Source organism: Rhopalosiphum padi, chromosome 2 (genome assembly GCF_020882245.1).
Source record: "Rhopalosiphum padi isolate XX-2018 chromosome 2, ASM2088224v1, whole genome shotgun sequence".
In the NCBI taxonomy this organism is placed as follows: domain Eukaryota; kingdom Metazoa; phylum Arthropoda; class Insecta; order Hemiptera; family Aphididae; genus Rhopalosiphum; species Rhopalosiphum padi.
In genome coordinates this window covers 19104937-19124214 of record NC_083598.1, presented here as the reverse complement: position 1 = coordinate 19124214, position 19278 = coordinate 19104937, and the positions used below count along the sequence as shown (strand labels likewise).

General features: G+C 27.2%; 1 protein-coding gene across 3 annotated transcripts; it reads right to left on the bottom strand.

The window, feature by feature from the left end:
• Positions 1-336: 336 nt before the first annotated feature.
• Positions 337-18989, bottom strand: LOC132921877 (SEC14 domain and spectrin repeat-containing protein 1-B). 3 transcript variants are annotated; one of them, XM_060985117.1, is made up of 15 exons: positions 18674-18989; positions 12025-12211; positions 7246-7441; positions 7017-7130; positions 5754-6107; positions 5461-5616; positions 4836-5027; positions 4624-4738; positions 4307-4548; positions 3847-3969; positions 3582-3773; positions 3179-3378; positions 2904-3066; positions 1445-1738; positions 337-938 (listed from the first exon to the last, which is right to left on the bottom strand). In XM_060985117.1, exons 2-15 carry the CDS (start codon positions 12180-12182, stop codon positions 681-683), a joined length of 2757 nt encoding a protein of 918 aa, XP_060841100.1. In that variant the 5' UTR covers positions 12183-12211; positions 18674-18989; the 3' UTR covers positions 337-680. The 3 variants fall into 3 exon arrangements, with proteins under 3 accessions (XP_060841100.1, XP_060841101.1, XP_060841103.1); XM_060985118.1 differs by having other exon boundaries at positions 18678-18989; XM_060985120.1 differs by having other exon boundaries at positions 18682-18989.
• Positions 18990-19278: the final 289 nt, after the last annotated feature.

Genomic DNA, 19278 nt, shown 5'->3' with positions numbered 1-19278 from the left:
AACATACTGCACTTATCGATATTTTTAAAGACGTAATTTCAATATTTTGCCGATTATTTTCATTATCAATAAACTTGTATAATATTACCTGGATTTATTTTAGCTCTTACCAGTGGCGGCTCCAGAGATTTGGTTAGGGGGGGAGCCTTAGTTTTAATTTTAAGTTATACACAATAAAATAATATGTTATGAAAACAATAAAACTAATTAGGATTTTCAATCCTTCAAAAGACAAGAAGTATATAGGTAGTCGTATTTATAAGTACATCGACGAAAGAGTATTTGAACGTACTTCTAGTTATCCATTATCTGTTTGGTAGTAATAAAATATAATAGTTTATTAGTTTAACACAAATTTGATTTATTGAAATAATAATGATAATAATAATAAATACAAATGGTTACAAGAAATAAAAATGAATATACTAAAATTAAAATAAACGACAGTACATACCTAGGTTTTGACAATTGACACATTTTGGTGATATATAATTTAATACTTTAAAATTAATATAATTAACTAATAACAGAGAAAAATATATAAAATAGTAATAATATTGTATCTTAAACATAATTAAAAATAAGACGCTTGTCTCGTGAACCAGTCTTGTTGGTGCGTAAGTGCGTTGTATAAATAAATTAATAAAACAAATCAATATACAGTTGTTAAATAGGTATACCTAAAACACTCCAGCTAATGCTTGTTTGGCTAAATTCTGCTTGTAAAACGTACAATCGTTGTTATTGGTTTCCTGTTCATATTCAGGGCTTTGTAAAATAATAATTCCTTCGTCTATCGCGTCGCTGCTGATTTGTTCGTTCAAAATTGGTGGATTCTTCTCTGTGGCTACAACGTCGTCAGTATTCTGCAGCTGCAGGTCACTTGAATTCGCTGATTCTGACTCATTTTCTTCTAATTCGATTTTCACATCGATATCCTGTGAATTAGAATACATTCGGCATTTTTATTATTAATGTTCGACCAGGACATGAAAGAAGTTCTTGAAACGTTAAATAAAAGTAAAAAAAAATTCAAATAGAATTTTGATATTTTACAACCACAAACCAAAACACATGCAGTTTTATTATTTTATATATTTTTTTAAAAATAAAACAGCGGTAAAAATATGAGCTTCATGCCAATAATTTTCTATAACGTTAAATTATATACTAATATTTGTTAACTATTTGTAGTCAAACATTTTATTTTAATGTAGTTGTCTATTTTTAAGTAAATGATCTGGTGATTGAGAATTTAAAATTTAGATAATAATTTGATACTAAGCTACTCATTACATTTTTAGAATACTACCTATTCCGTTATTGATTATGTAATTAAAAACATATATTGTGGGTTAAACGGTTGTTTAAAATAGTATATTTAGTTTAGGCTAAACTAGGTATGGATAATTGAATAAACGTTTTTAAGAAGTCTATTGTTTACCTGTTGAGATTCATCTGTTAATTGCAGACACTTGGAACTGTCCATTGTCGTTTCAGCATCGATTATGGTGTCGAGTTCCCACCACGGCGAATTAGAAGTTGCTTCTCCTTCGGATGGTGTGTGGTATGACGAAGATGACCTAGAAGGTGGTGTACCGGTACAGTCAGAAGCCGTCACAAAGTCCTCGGCGTCCGAACGGCTACTACCGCATTGGATGTTCTCTTCCATTTTCGTCTCCGTCGAGCAATCCTTATTATTTTTGTCAGGTAATTTGTTCAAATTCACGTACCACTCCTGCAGAACCAATAGATTCGCATGACATCGTATATTTTTATAATCGTTCATAAATTAATCAACGGAGAATTAATCCATATTTTAACAATTCTTTAGTAAATAATAATATATATCAATAAAAGGTTACGTGGGGCCCTGGATAATAATCTTACCTTTGAATTTTATAATAGGTCAGTTCACTCTAATATCAAAACTAACAACACAATATTGAAACTGATGAACGAACGGACGTAGCCCATTCGGCTCCCGTTTTAAAAAAAGATGAATTCCTAAACGGCTACGGTTTTTTACAAAACAAATTCTTTCCCACTTCATACAGACTTAGGAAAGTTAAAAATGTATTGGTGAACACTAAGTAAATTATAAAAAAAATGTATAAAAATTATATAAAAAAAACATATTAATATTATTGCGTTATTGTGAATTAAATTAAGAATAAGTTAAAAAAATATAAAACGTGTGTATATATAAAAATACTAAAAAAAATCAAAAATTTAAACTATTGGTAAATTTTTTTGTTACAATTCTTTTATAAACTCAATGCGTGTTATTTTGTTTAATGAAAACTCGTCGATTATTTGCGCAATGAGCTCCTGTTTTTTTTTTCCATAAAATTCGTTTACTTATACCAAAGACTCAAATTAGCTCAAATTAGTATACCGGTTTATCGTTAGCAGTTTGGAAATTTGCCTGTTTGTAAATTTTTTTTCGATGGGAGCCGTTTAGGAATTTACCTGTTCATAAAACCTTTTTCGGCAGGAGCCGTTTTGGAATAAGCAAACAATGGATGGGACTATGAGAGCCGTTTGGGATGCGCTATAACGAACATTTGCTATGTCGTACGTGTGTAAGACGGAGACAACACATGCGGGTACTATAGTATACGACGTATATACGTCCTCTTAAACATTGTAATGTCCTAAAAAATAACTGAGCTCTGTTCGAAATATTATAATGTGCCTATGTAGCTATTGTAGTTATAATTATAAGCTATTTATGATTGTACGCAATTGCAGGTTCACCACCTCGTGATCAATCGTTGACGTGATTGGTGGTTCGTTGTTATCTACTACTCATTCACGTCAATGCATGAATATAATATACTTTATAGCCGAGTGGCGAGAATAGGCACTAAAAATATATTCATAAATGTTTATAAACTCGCCTGTGTGACGTTACTGCTGGAATCGTCTAACACGTGCGTAACCGTACTCTGTGCCAACCCGGATAGGGTGAAGTCCAATTGTTCGGCTAGTTCGGTGACTACGGACAGTTTCTGACAAACCGAATCCACCGCGCTTTCGTTGAGGTACCGTACGTCTTCGTTCCTAAAAATGGTACATAATCATCAGATATTGTATGATAAAGTTTATCAGATAAACAACGGCAAATAAAAGCAAATACATCGATGTTCCTTTTTATAATTTTTATTTTTATTACTTTTGTTGAACGCAAAGAGGCTCGCGGAGTCTGGTTTTGAGCATACGCCCGAGACGAACGGACCTGCCGACTTCCAACAGGATTTTCTCTCGTGATACAAGACATTTCCGCAATCGACCTTTGTGTTTACTGGTGTTGTTATTGTTTTCGTCTTGAATTGTTTGCACGGTTTCCATTAGTTCTCTAAGTTGTCCGCAGTACTAAATAAACATATATATATATAGTTATAATAATGACAATAATTAATAACGATTCAATTAACGCCGTAACGAGACAATACGATTATGTGTATTGTGTATATAGCCACCAATCGTACTGTATAGATACGATATTATTTTGTCTATTTCGATATTAATATTAATATCATATTTCAACCCCATAGATTTTTAATTTTTTTTTTCACCTTGTCGACGTTTCTGTGGTAAACAGTAGACACCCGTAACCGTGTCAATTGCTCTTGGCTGATATCATCGAGTTGTTTCCAAGATTGCCATAGGCTATTAGCGAGTGTAGAATTTCTCGTTTCGGTCAATTTACAAGATTGTCGTAGGGCTAGAGCAGCGTTCAGCAACTGACAACCGTAATCATACGTTCCCTAAACAAATAAAACCAGTGTAATATCATCCAAGCGAGACTCGGCCGGTAGATTTTTTTGAATGATGCATTACTTTTGCGGTTTCTTGGAACGCTTGGTGTTCTTCTTTTTGAGCTTGAATTTCTTCTGCGTTGGATCCTACGTGATAGTGTGATTTGAGCAGAACGTGATACAAGTCATCTAACCATTGGATTGCCTACAAATTATTGAATTAAATAATGTAGTAATATATATTATGTTTAATGTTTATAATTATAATTAATATAAAATATAAATTATTACTATACGTGTTAACTAAAAATGATTAAAAATAAAAAAACAAAAACAAAAACTACAAGTCGTATTAAATGTTCAAATAGGAATTTTTGTTTAATACTTAAATGTTTTGTATAAGAAATTCTGATACTTAAAAACAATAATATTACACATTAATTAGTTCCCAAAATAATTTATTTAAAATAAATTATTATAAGTTTCAATCTATAATTTAAATACACCATTTTCGTTATATAGGCTATACATATAGAACTTACTTGTGAAGCGTCTGTTTCGTAGTTAAGTACATACGAAACCTGTTGCAATGTCAATCGTTGCAGTTCCACGCTATCACAAAACAACTGACACCTGGCCTTAGTCATTTCTAATATTTCAGATACATTTACGATGTCCGCTTCGTAATCGACGTTTAACACGACACCCATGGCGTTTTTGACTGGCATCGACAGCATATCAGATAACTTTTCGCCTTCTTTTACTAAATCTCTTTCGATTTGTTCTAAACAGTTTATATTATAATACATATTATAAATTAAATAATTCCATGGCAATTTTTAAAATATATTTTACTTACCGATATTCTCTTGCTGTTGTTTCAACTGTAATAGAGTATTGTCGGCTGAATCTAAGGCTTCAATGTCAGTACCCATCACTAAAGTTTCGTAAACGTCACTTGTAGTTTGAAAATACTAAGCAAATTTGCATAAAAGTATAACAAATAACATTTTTAAAATAAACATATTACACATAATAATATTATAGAATATACACAATATGTCATTATACCTCTGCGACCAATCGGAAAAATCGAGCGGACGTTATTAACAAATTTCTCCTTCTTTCTAACCGTGTAGCAAAACTTCGGCACACAAAATCCATGAAATCCCGTTGAGCTAATAGGTCTTTATAGCATTGAGAGTTTGAGTTAGGGAGGTTATTAATTTTGTGCAGTAGTTCAGCATAATGTCCATAGGTATCCTGTTAACCAACATTAAAATGTATTCGTATTATTATAATATTGTATGTTCATTGTTCATTACTCGCTAAAAATACTACTCAAGTCAGATAGAAATCCAAGGGAGGAGACCATTGTCTCTTAACACTCTTACTCGTTAATTTTTAATAATCTTTTATTAATTGAATTCAATAGTTTAATATTATATTTATGGTTTTTTTTAATAAAATAAAAGTTAAAATTGTTAATATGTAAATTAAATGTAGATGTGTATATAAAAAATAAATACATTTAATGATATGTGAAAGTGAAACGTTTCAAATCGTAAAAATATATGAATAAAATATTCATGTGATCTACAATTTATATGGAAGCGTTTGTTTTTATTTTTTAAATGAAATTTTCGAGCTGATTTAGCCATAGAATTTCGTATATCAAATGAAAAAAATATATTACCCGACACTGGAGCTCGAACGCTTCATGATTTCTTTTATACTCTTCCGCCGAGACAATATCATAGCCTACTTGTTGTTTGCCGTTCAACATCTCTTCGCCCGGCCCGAGAATCCAATTGACGACGTGTTTTATGCCTTGTTCCAAATATCGCATTTCCTATATTATAACAAAGGTATAATCAAGTACAAGTCAAAGAGACGTGTCTGATTAATTCACACATTCACACACACACACACACACACACACACATCTGATAAAAAAATAACGATTTAAAAAAACATTTAAACAAATACCTTAATACTGTCGACTTTTTTTTGTACGCCGTTCCAACAGTCAACGACTACCATCATTTTATCGTGAACGATCCTCATATACCGGTCGAGTGCTTCTTTAGTGTCCAAAACGTCCTGAGGAAACGGTTGTCCTTGATCCGCGTACATTTTGTCGATCCGCTGGCAGACCATCTGACCGGACTGAGATACCTTTTTCACGTGATCGATGACGACGTTATACTTTTCCCCGGACACGGTTAACACTATATCAGCAGTGCTGTGCTTAAGCAAATCCTGATTATTGGTCAAGTGCTGTCTAAGTTTCTCCATATCAGACACGGCGATCTCTGAGCTTTTTATGAACTCTTCGACTCTCTATAAAAACCAACAAGCTGTTAAATGTGGTTAAACACTGAAGGATGTACAAAAAAAAAAAATATTAAGAATAAAATACACTTAATAGCGTAAGCGCTATTGAGTTTTTCATGAACCACATTTTTGAACATCGAGTTTTAAAAATGTAATTAACTAATATTTTAGTAGTTAAGTTATTGCTGAAGTAATTATAATATGTATACCTATTTTTATTTATCAAAATTCTCAAAAAAATATCCTTCTTTAGAATATGAAACTTAAAATTTTTCTTACATAAATTTAAACAAAAAACTTAAAAAGTTATAAAAATTTTAAAAATAATCATTTTTTTTTTCAACAATTTTGATTTGTAATTTCCAAATTATACGAAATGTTTCAAAATGTTGATACTATTTGAGATAATACATATTCACTGAAATAATCAATACCTTGTATATGAAAACAACTTTGTAATGTTACGTGGATAATGGATAACGGGTTCCTAGTAAATAGATACATTAATTAAAAATTCTTTAAGTTTTAATTACAATATAATCAATTTTTTTTAAATTCTACAATTTATGTAATATTATCTTTTTATAGTTTTATTTTTACAATTAATAAATTCATAATGAGGATAGTTAGTAACTATATATTTTGTTTTACGTTATTTTTTTTATTATTTCATACTTTATTGCGGAAATTAATGATTTAATAATACTATTTTAAAAATTGTGTAAAAATTGACTAAGTTTAATACTGAAACATGGTTAGATCTATAACTATTATTATGTTTTCTGAAACTTTCGTATTCCAAAATACGCTTTTTCAAAATTTTATTTTTCTTAAATAGAACTTTAAAAAATACATCCGACCCGTATTTATAATAGTGACGTATCGCATTTCCTATATTATTAAGAAGATACTTACTACACGATTGTGTATCCATTGCTCGTGGTTATAAGTCCAAGATCCGCCTAAATCTGAGGGTAATTGATCTTGCGATATATACTTGTGGATTCTCGACAATGGCACAAAAATTGGCTAGAGAAAAAGTCATATATTTAGTAATTAATAATAATCTACAATGCAGGTTATTTATATATATATATAGGTACAACCTATTTAGAGCCTTAAATTAATTATTTTATACACATACCTCTCCTTCAGTCCTTGACTTCGTACAATTGTCTACACGTTGTTTATCCCAAAACACGTCTAATCTCACAATTAACATCGTTCCGATATTCACGTCCAATATTTCAAACACTTTGTGCATGACGCTCTTGGTTGTCTTCCACGTACTTCGTTGAGCATCGAGAACAACGCATAACCCAGTCTGTCTCGTTTCTGGACTATAATTATAAATTATAATATTATACGTATATGTATAAAAACGATATTGACGAAATTACAAATATCAATCTAGCAAACTTTTTACAAATAAATCTGGAGATAATAATATGTTAAAATTTCCATTTTAAAGTGTATATATTTGAAAAGGGAGGAATTTGACTATTATATTTGATTTTCTATATAATAGTTTATTTTAATGCCTATATTGATTTATTTTTAAATATTTAATTAAAACTTTAAAATGTTGGCGTTGTTTATAATTTGATGCAAATTTTATAATTATACACCACCGAACCTAATGCGTTATAACTTATTAAACCTTATATTTTTTATTTAGTATTTAGTATTGAAACAATTAAATTAAAGTACATCAAAATAACAAGAAAAAAGACAACCACAATTATATCCAATATTATGATTAAAACTTAACACGTTCTAAAAGAATTAAAATTAAAACACATTTTTGAAAAATTAATTATTATTCTAGCCATTAAACAATCTAAAGTGGTAGTATAATAAAATTAAATTCATTTTTTCATAATGGCGCATCGTTTTATGACTTGAGAATTATAATAGCATAGGTTATTGTATACGTAAAAATCAAAATTAAATAGTATCAAAACTACATAAAAAAATTATTATATATCCATGCATTTAAATTGTAAAAATTTAACACAATAAGAACTAAGAAGTGTTTATTGTTTTCTCGCCAGGTGGGCTACCGTCATTTTTATTGTAGGTCAACAGACTCTTTAAATGACCTATAGATTTTTTTTTCGATTTAGCAAGACAGGTTTTGTCGGTTCTGAGCATATTTTAACCATTCAATGATCTAGAGTATCGAATACTGATTGATGTTAGAATATCAAGTGAAAATATTGATGATGCTGCAGGTGCCTAATACTGTTATAGTGTTATGTTATTCGTTGTTTTTTTCAATCGACTTTTCTGACAACATGAATATAAGGTGAGAAGTATTAACAAAATGCACGTATCGATATTATGTCACGTGCAATGCTCATAATATTATGTATAAATGTATAATATATTATATGTGTTATAAGTTAATTGTTAGCATTTAAAATGTAAGATGGTATAATTGTTTTGTGTAAATTATGTATATTGCATATAGGTACAATTGTATACAAAATGCATACCTACCAACATCATATTTATTCCAAATGCTTTGTTATTGTATTACGCATACTAAATATAAAAAAAAAATAGTTATCTAAATTTCCGCTATTTTGACGCGAAAAGTATAATAAATTTTCAAGAAACATATAAGTAACAGTAACAAAAAATCGGCTTTCTCTCCAAGGCTTAAAAAATGATTCAGCAACCTACACAAAAAATGATTTAACTCAATTTAAAATTTTTAATTCTACAGAGAGTTGAGTTCGTTCTTTAATACTTATAAGTATATATGACCCATAATTGTATACGATAAACTTAAATTAAATTTAAAAAAACGTAAAAATGCCTTAAACATAGAGTATCTATCTATTTTATTTAAATATTTTGTTATATCAGCTGCTTTTTTCAGTACCCACTCCTATATTATTATTTCTAATAGTTGTAAATTATATGGAACACATATTTTTACTTTTAAAATTAACTTTATTTCTTATTTTTTTGTCTATAGCTTGAAATAAAATAAATAAATTTGTTCCCCTATTACTATTTTCAAAAATAACTGTTATATGATATAATATTTTTAGCACACTTTTATTTAATTCTGCATTAATTGCAACACTCTTACGTGTATCATTAAGCAATTCGGATCCATTATAAATTAATTAATTGAATTGTTAAACGTTCTAATACGTTTGAACAATTTAAATTACTGTCAAACCATTATAATTATTTTATTAAATAACTATCTACGAGTATTATAATAAAAATACAATTTATTGTACTGTAACAAACGCACCATTTGATAACTCATTTAATATTTAATCAATTATTATTATTTATGAAAAAGATCAGTTTAATTGTATACTACTATACGTTATGTTATCTGTTTATTATATTTTATAAATTTCTTTTTAAATAATTTCGATTTTATAAACTAAACAAAGCTTTAAAGGAGTGTCCGAATGAAATTTATAAACTTGAATATAATTTTTATTTACGACTATTTTATGTTTTAGTAAAGGTACAATTTACAATGACTACATAATCAAGTATATTAATATATTTATATATACTAGATGATAATACGTATGTTAATTCAGTGTAAAATAGAAGTTTTAACACAATAGCACATTATGTCAAAAAACCCTGAGTAGTTATGATTAGAAGGTACCTCTCATCAGTCTTTAAATTATTTTATGTATTCATGAAACATTAGCGTTTATACGATAAATCGTAATACAGGCGGTGATCATTACAATAAGCAGATTGCATAGGTAATAATATATTATATACGCTACGGAAGTATGTGACCTTTACCCGCAGCTAACATGGTAGATATTGTTCAAGTGTAACTGTCGCCATAAAACTGAGCAACTTTCTCTCAACAATGAGGTTGTCGTTTGTAAGTAAATTATATTATTCAAAAATTAGCATTCGCATTGTACAAATATTACAGATACGCATTCGGTATATATTTTGTTTATTATTTTTAGCCTAGTTTATAAAAAATAAATAAAATATGCATAAATTATAATATTATATTTAAATATAATATTTAACAATTTTGTCAAATAGAAAATAGCCATTTTATACTTTTGTCTATAATCAATACTATAACATTAAGTTTTAGTTATTCGTTAACATAATTATGAATAAATAACTAAAATATTTTTAAGACAAAAAGCAGCACCGTAATATAAATTAATCTGATTGAATAACTTTTGAGTAAATAGTTTAACAATAAAGAAAAATATGATAGTTATCATGTATTGTGTATACTTATACAGCTGTAATCTATAGTCTATATACAACCAAGTAAAAACTAATATAGTAAGTAATAAAATATTGATCGTAAAACTCATTTATGTAATATACTAGTAATATGATACTTCAATAGTTTAATGATGTAATTTTTAAATTTGTTTAGAAGTTGCATTACTTATTACTTATCATATAGTTTCCGGTTTCTTCAAGCCTTATATGAGCAATTTTACGACAAGGGGAAATTCGTGATTAACCGAACTTTTCTGAAATAAATGAATCGTTATTCGTTATTCGTTATTAGAATAAGAAGATTAACCATGAATTTTAAATTTATAATAATAATACCCTCGCCACTGTCTTTCCCTAGGAGGAAAAAGATAATACGAGTGGTCAATTCCCGCTCTCTGGAGCCCTCGTGCATCCCGTCTGGCCTTTTTATATTTCATACCACGTCTATCGACGGTATATTATGGCAATAAAGAGGGAAGCAGATTACTTTTTTTATGGGTTCTGCTGAGTATACCTTAAAATAGCATGACTTCTGAACATAATACAATGTAAGAAAAGAAAAATTATTTTAAAGTAACTAAATATTTATTTATCATTTAAAACAGTTTTATTTGAAAGAAAATAAGTAAATAAAATTACTATACCTATCACTCTGATATTTTTTAATCAATTGCATATACTTATACATGATATATTAGTATATTACACATTTGTTGTATATAGGGTGAAACACCGTACCTTCGTATTAGTAAAATGAGAAAAAATAAAAATAAGATGAATTATAGTCACCCTCAATTCTGTATAATATAATATGACGTACTTATGTCAATCCTAAACTATGACATTGCATGCGTTAATACACAGAATAATTTACGAAGCATAGTCAGTGGCACCCACTTTCTTTTTCAATAATACAGTTATTCAAAATCTGGTTTTTGAATTTTTCAAATAAGCTTCAAGAACATATTTTAAAATTCTTAAGATTTTTTGTGCTACTTAAGAAGTATACTTTGTAGATATACACTTCTGACTTTCAAATAAGAACCCTCTCTTTTCTACTTTTAAATTATTTATCAGATGTTTTTTTTTTTCTGAAAACGTTGACACATTAAAATCAAAATTTAAAAAAGTACTTTTTTGAGTCCTTCAACTTTGTGTAGTATTGTAATTTTAAAATTTTAGGAAATAACATTAATTTATTGGCATTTGTAAAACCATTTAAGGGTTTTTAAGAATATTTATCCTTCCTATAAACATTTCTATAACTCAGAAACACTCGTCCAAATTTTGAATTAAATAGGTATATATTAATCATTTCAAATATTTACCAACTCATATTATCATTTATTTTTAGTATTTTATTCATTGTAATCTATTATATTCTATAAAATATGTTCTATGTATTAAGAGAAATTTATTTGATAAATAAATAAATAAATAAAAATAAAATATTTTTTTTTAAATTATTCATTAGATCATTTACAGTAAAAAGGGGGAGTTCTGATTCGAAAAACAAAAGTTTGTATCACCACGGAATATTTTTGAAATAGCAATATACACATCTAAAAGTTCTAAAAATTTGAATGTGAAATAATTAGTTATTAAAGGAAAAATGGAGGTGAATTTCCCTGTATAAATAGTCTACATATGTGCAGCAATATTGAGTAAGTACCTGTATAGAGACGAATAGTATCTTAAAGCCGTATCCAAATGGCTATTGATCCACGGCTGAACGACGACCACGACCAACGGCCGTCCGTCCAAGTCTCGTCCTCCGGGTATGGTAGCGACACGTTCTTGAAGAACGGGTATGATGTCGGCTGCCTCCATGTCACCTCCGCCGTCGATACTACACACGACTATAAAAAAAGGAAAGAACAAATTATAACGATACAATATATAAGAAAGAAATAATTTTGCGATCCTAGGGAATCCTGAGATGGAAACTGGTTTGTTGAATCTATATTTACGTGCATCATATACAATACCACCTACCATCACCTACATGTCTACATCGGCAATAGGATTAAAGCAAAATATAATATATTAAATATATTTAGCCAACACTCCATAGGGACACGAACGACAATAATAATTATTATTATTGCGTGTGCGACCTGCGGCTTTACGGGGTAATTGTTCAACTGGGTGTATAGTATTAGGCCTATGGTATGTATAGATAAATTATTTTTTTTCATTCCTATAAAAGAATGTAACATTAAGATCTAAAAAATGTAATTATAATTAAAACCAATTTCTAATCAATGTTGTTAATTTTTTAGTGCGTAATTATTCTGTATTATAATTTTATTAAAATGAAAAAAATTTAAATGTATAGATTAGAAAAATAATATTTAATACATTTATAAACGTATTAGTTGCATATTATACATAAATAAAATATAGATAGGTACATAACATATAATATGAAATAAGTAATATTGTTTATAATTATTAATGGGGACTGTGTTCATTGTAATATTATATTATTACATCATACATATTTTACTTTATTGATTGTTTTTATTAAATAACTAACAAAATACGTTCGCATTTGAATTAGTATGTAATATAACTAAAAAAATATTCTTATTTAACAAAACATTACCTTTGTAAGTACCTAAAGTTTTACTAGTTTATTTTTTCTTTTACTTTTTATTCTCAAGGACTATTTATAAATTTATATCTACGTGTAATTTGATATGCATTCAATGATATTTAGTCCAGAAAGACACAAGTCACTTTGCCAAGAAATAACTACCCTTTCCTTAAAAATATGTCCTTGAAATGTTTACTTTAAAGTTAACATGGTAATTAATAATTATCTTAGGCTTAAACAGTTATTTTATAAAATCAATTTCAACTATACAGCTATAAATAATTCTGTTACGTTATAAATTTATTTTACAAATAATGACATACAATTATATAACTTCATACAATTTTTAGTGAAATGGAAAAATATTTCAATACTTATGATATGACCTTATATGATTTTAAATTTGAGAACCAAGAACGTATTTCAAATAATTCCCTTCTCATTATGATCTAAGTATATCATATACGAAATACATATTATTAAGCTATTAAATACAAGTTTTAAGGGGTGATCCATTTAACGTAATTAAATGTTATACCATTTTTTAACCACGTATTACCGTTGATCCTTTTATAGTTTTATTACGCTGTAATATATTATATTGCAACGTATATCGTTTCCTTTAGTTTCTGAAGTATCTATAATAATATAGTGAGGACAGTCAAGTATATTATACATGATAATCTCACGCCCACAATACTTGACGTTGTTGACAAATAAAAATATTAAAACAATTTTATTTTTCGTTTTTTGTGTACATGAAACAATCGTTTTAAGTCAACAAATGAGAACAAAATATACGATATTCTGTAGCTATAAAATCTAGCGGAATGTAAACTCAAGCTTCTCGTTGTTTCAAAATAAAATTAAATACCTATCTACCTAGGTACGTAAATATTAACCAACCTATATTTATTAGCTTTATTCATACTTCATAGTGTAATTTTCTATTTTGAGCAAAATATTCATAATATGTTTCATATTATAAGGTACACATCTAATTATTACAAATTATTTTTTATTGTGATTTATTACAATATTTTAGTAAGAGTAGTAAGACATAAATTTCATACTCACTATTAATTACTTTCAATTTCAAACATTATCAATAAGTAAACTATTACTATTATAATAAAATATTATGTTAAATTATTAAAACAAAATATGAAATTATACTAAACAATTAGGTTATACCGTGTTCAGTTAAAATGAATAAATTAATCAAGTCAATCAATATTTTTGAAATAAACATAATTTTAATTTTATTTAAGAATTTTTTCATTTGCCTTATCATATGGTATATACTTTTAATTTAAATTATTATTTAGTTATGTTTTTACATAAATAATTTATACAACGTATTATATTTTAAATATTAATGCACTGACAAATTGACAAATTATATAAACAGCTTAACTATTAATTTGTATTTATTTCCTTAAGAATTTTGAATTTAGTTAATACTAATGTATTCATTTTTTTAGTTTATTTAAAAAACAACTCAATTTAACATTAAAGGTAATATTACATAATTATTAAACGGAGTATTGTTAATACATTTACCTATTTCATACATCTAACCTAACCTTTATTTTATTGTAATATACTTACCTATATTTATGTGTTTATTCGTCTGTGAACATTTGTATAATTTTTAATTAGAAATCCATTGTTAAAGACTTAAAGTAATACTATGAGTTATGATTAAATTGTTCATCCCAAAATAATAGAGATAAAGGTCAATACATTAAAGACAATAATGACATCAACCAATTATATCATAATTCATAATATTAAAAACATTTTATTTTTTCAAGATTGGTAATAAATAATAATTAATGTATTTTTTTTATCTTTAATTAGGTATAGTCAAAATATGTAACAATAATATACTTATTACTTATAAATAAACTTCACAAAAATATATAGAATATTGCTTTAATTTTAAAAGACATAAAATACTTTTTTTTTTTTAGATTAATTGAGGCCAATTATAACTTATGCAATATTCATCATCTACTCTTCTCGGTTCATAGTGATTTATCTTATTCCATGTAAGCCTTTTCCTACTACCGACATAATTTGTTGCATAAAGAGTGGCTTAGTCTTTTTTCCCTAATTTATCTATTTTCTCCTATGAATCTATAACTCTTCCTTCAATCATGGCATTATTCATTTATTTTTGAAACTAACCTAAAATTATTGTATTCCATGTAAAGTATACCTCTTAATTTAACACAATATATAATATATACATACTTTTATATTACACTGAGAACATTTTATTTTGTTATTATTATTCTTATTACCTACTTAAAAAGAATGTATTTACAATCAATTAGTTTTACTGTGTATAATAAGTAAGATTGATGACATGTAGTACTATTACTTATCAAAAAAGTATTGACATTTAGCCATTTAGGTGTAGGCATTCAGCAGTACTGCCTAAAAAGAAAATATTAAATAACAATAGTTTATTTAAAATAACATTTTTTATGTTATTAAAATTGAATCATTTTTTTTATTATTTATGTGTCATATATATACATATATATATATATATATAAATATTTTGTTTTGTAAAAACCAATGAAAAATTTATTAAAGAATTGTGCAAAAAAAACAATAAACTAAATAAGCTTTTATTATTTTTTCATTGAAGCAATTTAATGTGTAGAATAGAATTAACAAAGAACATTTATTAAGGTAATACCTACAGTAATTTTACTCATAGAAATGAGCTTCTAAGAAAAGAGTTACAGATTGCTATACTATAAATTACAGTAAATAACTTTTATACAATTTAAAAATAAAGAAAAAAAATATAATTACCTACATGAAGAACACTGTCTATTTTTAGTTTCTTATTAATTTCAAGAAGTTCGTATTCTTATTAAGAATTCTAAATGGAAATAACAACTAATTGTAGAATATCAGAAAAAATTCCATTAAGTTGTAAAATATTTTAAAAATAATATACCTTACTAACAATTATTAAATTTACAATAATTACAATAGATAGATAACATTTCCAATTTTATTTATTAAATAAGTAAATTTTATTATAAACAAAAATTTCTATTGTAACTTCAAATTTTAATTTTTTATTATTAATAAAAAATATTAATATATTTTAAGATTAAATAACTTATATATTATGTGTTCTTTAATAATGTATTGGCTATAGATTATATTTTTATTTTAAATTAAAAAAAAATTGTAACATTAGTTTGTCAGTTTTATAGTTTATTTAAACTTTTAAAATACAATAGGTATAATTCATAATGAATTTATTAATCGAAATATGTATTACATTTAAAAAATCGTTAGCAATCTATACCTAATGTAAAATATATTATATTACGTTACGAATACATGATATTATTGATATAAAATATCTATGTATAAAAAATAAAGCAAGGAGCCGTGCGTTATTATAATATTAATATAATATGTTTCAATGTTTGCTACATATAGTTTTTTTTTACAAAAGTACGATTAATACACGAGCCATTAAATAGGAGAAAACTCGTTAACCTATATTTAACATGATAAAAACTAAAATAACGTCAAATTTAGCTTACATTTTAGAGACCGTATTTAAAATAATATCGTATTACTCAGTGAAATTGCTCTCAACAGCACACGTGTATATAGGTACTAATAATATATTAACGTTCTCGAGAAAACCAAGCAAATTACTCTCGAAGTCGCATTTCACGTTGACTATTTTTATAATATTATACTACTACAGTACTATACGAGTCATAGTATTTGCTGCGCTGTGATAAACTTACTCGAAAAAAACAGTGTTTAGTCCATAAAAGAGCAAAGTAATCAGTTTTTACAACCGTCAATAAAAAACGTTTTTTAAACACGTACTATTGTCGGACACAGGTCGGTGGTGTTCGCTTTTAGTTTAAAACCAATAACCGTCGTTTTTTCTTTTTAGTTGCGGTTCCTATAATATATTATTACATTTTCTTTCTAAACCATAAGACTCAAAGTGTATATTTCTACCTTTGTACGTTTGTAAATTGTAAGAACTTATTATAGCTAGATAGGTTGAATATTTTTTGCATAAAAATTTTGCACTAAAAAAAAAGTTCAATAAAATAGTAATAATACTAATAATACTATTGAATATAAAGAATATAGGTTTATACGGGAACTATAAGACACATAGGCGATGTTATGTAGTATTCGTGTGCGTACGGGTAACAATGATGTCATTATAATATTACCGGCAGCAGAGTATAATTTCTCAAATTGTGTTCTTTAGAGACAAGACAAGAATCCAAAAAATAATAACAATAAAATAATTGCAGGAAACAATTTACCGTGCAAGTAGTTAATTTGAACACGTGTCCCGTCTAGTTTGTCCGTTTTTTAACCGTCAAAATACATTCACAGCGAATATATTATGTATTTAGTCACGACCGTTATTTTACATAATATGTTATACGAACAATACCCATCGGACCTTGACACCTGCGGTTTGACTTAAAACTTAAAATCAATCAGATAACTGATAGTAATTATTTTTTTACTACAAATTAAAATAACAATATGGAAATATAGGTGTTGTAATAATTATAATAGATATATTTTAAATCTAACGTTTGTAAATTTCAAGTTAAAATTAACAAACAAAAATAATGCATTATATCGTGATACATAATATAATAATATAATAGTCTACTATTATAGATGCACCTGTAGGTATTATATAATACATGTAAATATTTCGATTCCAAAATAACGTACTTGTGATGTTTTGATATAGTTTTTTACATTTTACATAATTATTACTTTTGTAGACGTAAATACACATTTAGAACATGAATACATACTCTGAACTGTTTTTTCTTCAGAAAGGTTTCGTTTTTATGGATAGCCGGTCGGTTTAATAAAATAATAATATATACTAGGACAATAAAAAGCATTTATAATAAGTGTAAAATATGTGTAATAACCAGTACGACTATTATGTGTGTATTATGACTATCACGTATGTTGTGTATGATGGTCAGGGACGACTAAAGACGTATAAAGTTAACAAGAAGTATATTTTTAAACATTTTTTAGAAAAACTTCCATAATTCCAAAGAAATACACATCATTTAATGATTTACGTTTCACGATCATTTTAAAAAACGTAAAATATTTCAAACATATTCGTATCTCATATTTTAAAAATAACGTTACAAGCTCAATTTTAATTTAAATGATTGCAAATGTTTTTTTGCATCTATACTACAACATTTATGTATTAAAATTGACACAATACCTACCCTTCACTCTACAGTATCACTTATCTTATGCTTTTATTATTTAATTCATTATATTATCTCAAGAATATTTAAATTTTATTATTAAAATTAATTCAATATACTTACATATTATAATCTAATTAGGGGGTTTATTGGATTGTAATAATTGAGATTCCTTTTCAATTTAAAAATATTAAATAACTAATATTCTTTATTTCTAAATTCAAAAATCTATTTGTTTTCCATTCATATTCTTGCAATGTAACGTACCTATGCATTCCAAAAAACTTTTCAGTTCTCCAGTGTTCAATATATTATATTAAAAACCTAATGAGGACTAGGATGCTGATACAATTTTGAAATAACACATAGGTTTAAACGTGAAAACCATAACGAACTAAACGGATAGTAATTTTTAAATACTATGATTTAAACTTTTAATAATGTACCTACTAACTTCTTGTGACGTTCAAGTCCAAACGGGTTCGGCGGCAATATAGCGTTGGCCCGGGTGATAAAGTATCCTCGTGATCTGCTTGCCGCCGAGCAGATCCACAGAGTTCACATTATGTCACAGGCTCGTTTGATCCGGAACAACGACGTCTTATATTAATTAAAACGGAAAAGTAGAATAAAAATGAAAAACAACGATTCGTCAGGCACGCGTCACAGTGCGACGCGACAACGACAAACTTTCGAACACCAAACTCGACGTAGCACTGCTCACTTGCTCAAACTCTCAATAGTCGGTACTCGTTGGCGCGCCGAAGGGAAAACAAAAACAGAGACGGATCGAAAACCAGTTTACCGACGCCACGCCGCCGCCGGCAGCGGTAGTACCGGCCAGGATAGCCAAACAGCTGATGTTGTATAATATTAAATTATTTTTATGTATAGGTATATTTACTCGGTCCAATATATATATATATATATTATACCACCTATATCTACTTTATACGCGTATTATACATTTATACCTGTACACAGACACACACACACACAAATATACACGATACACGTACACACAAGACAAGGACCCACGCCCCGTTTACAC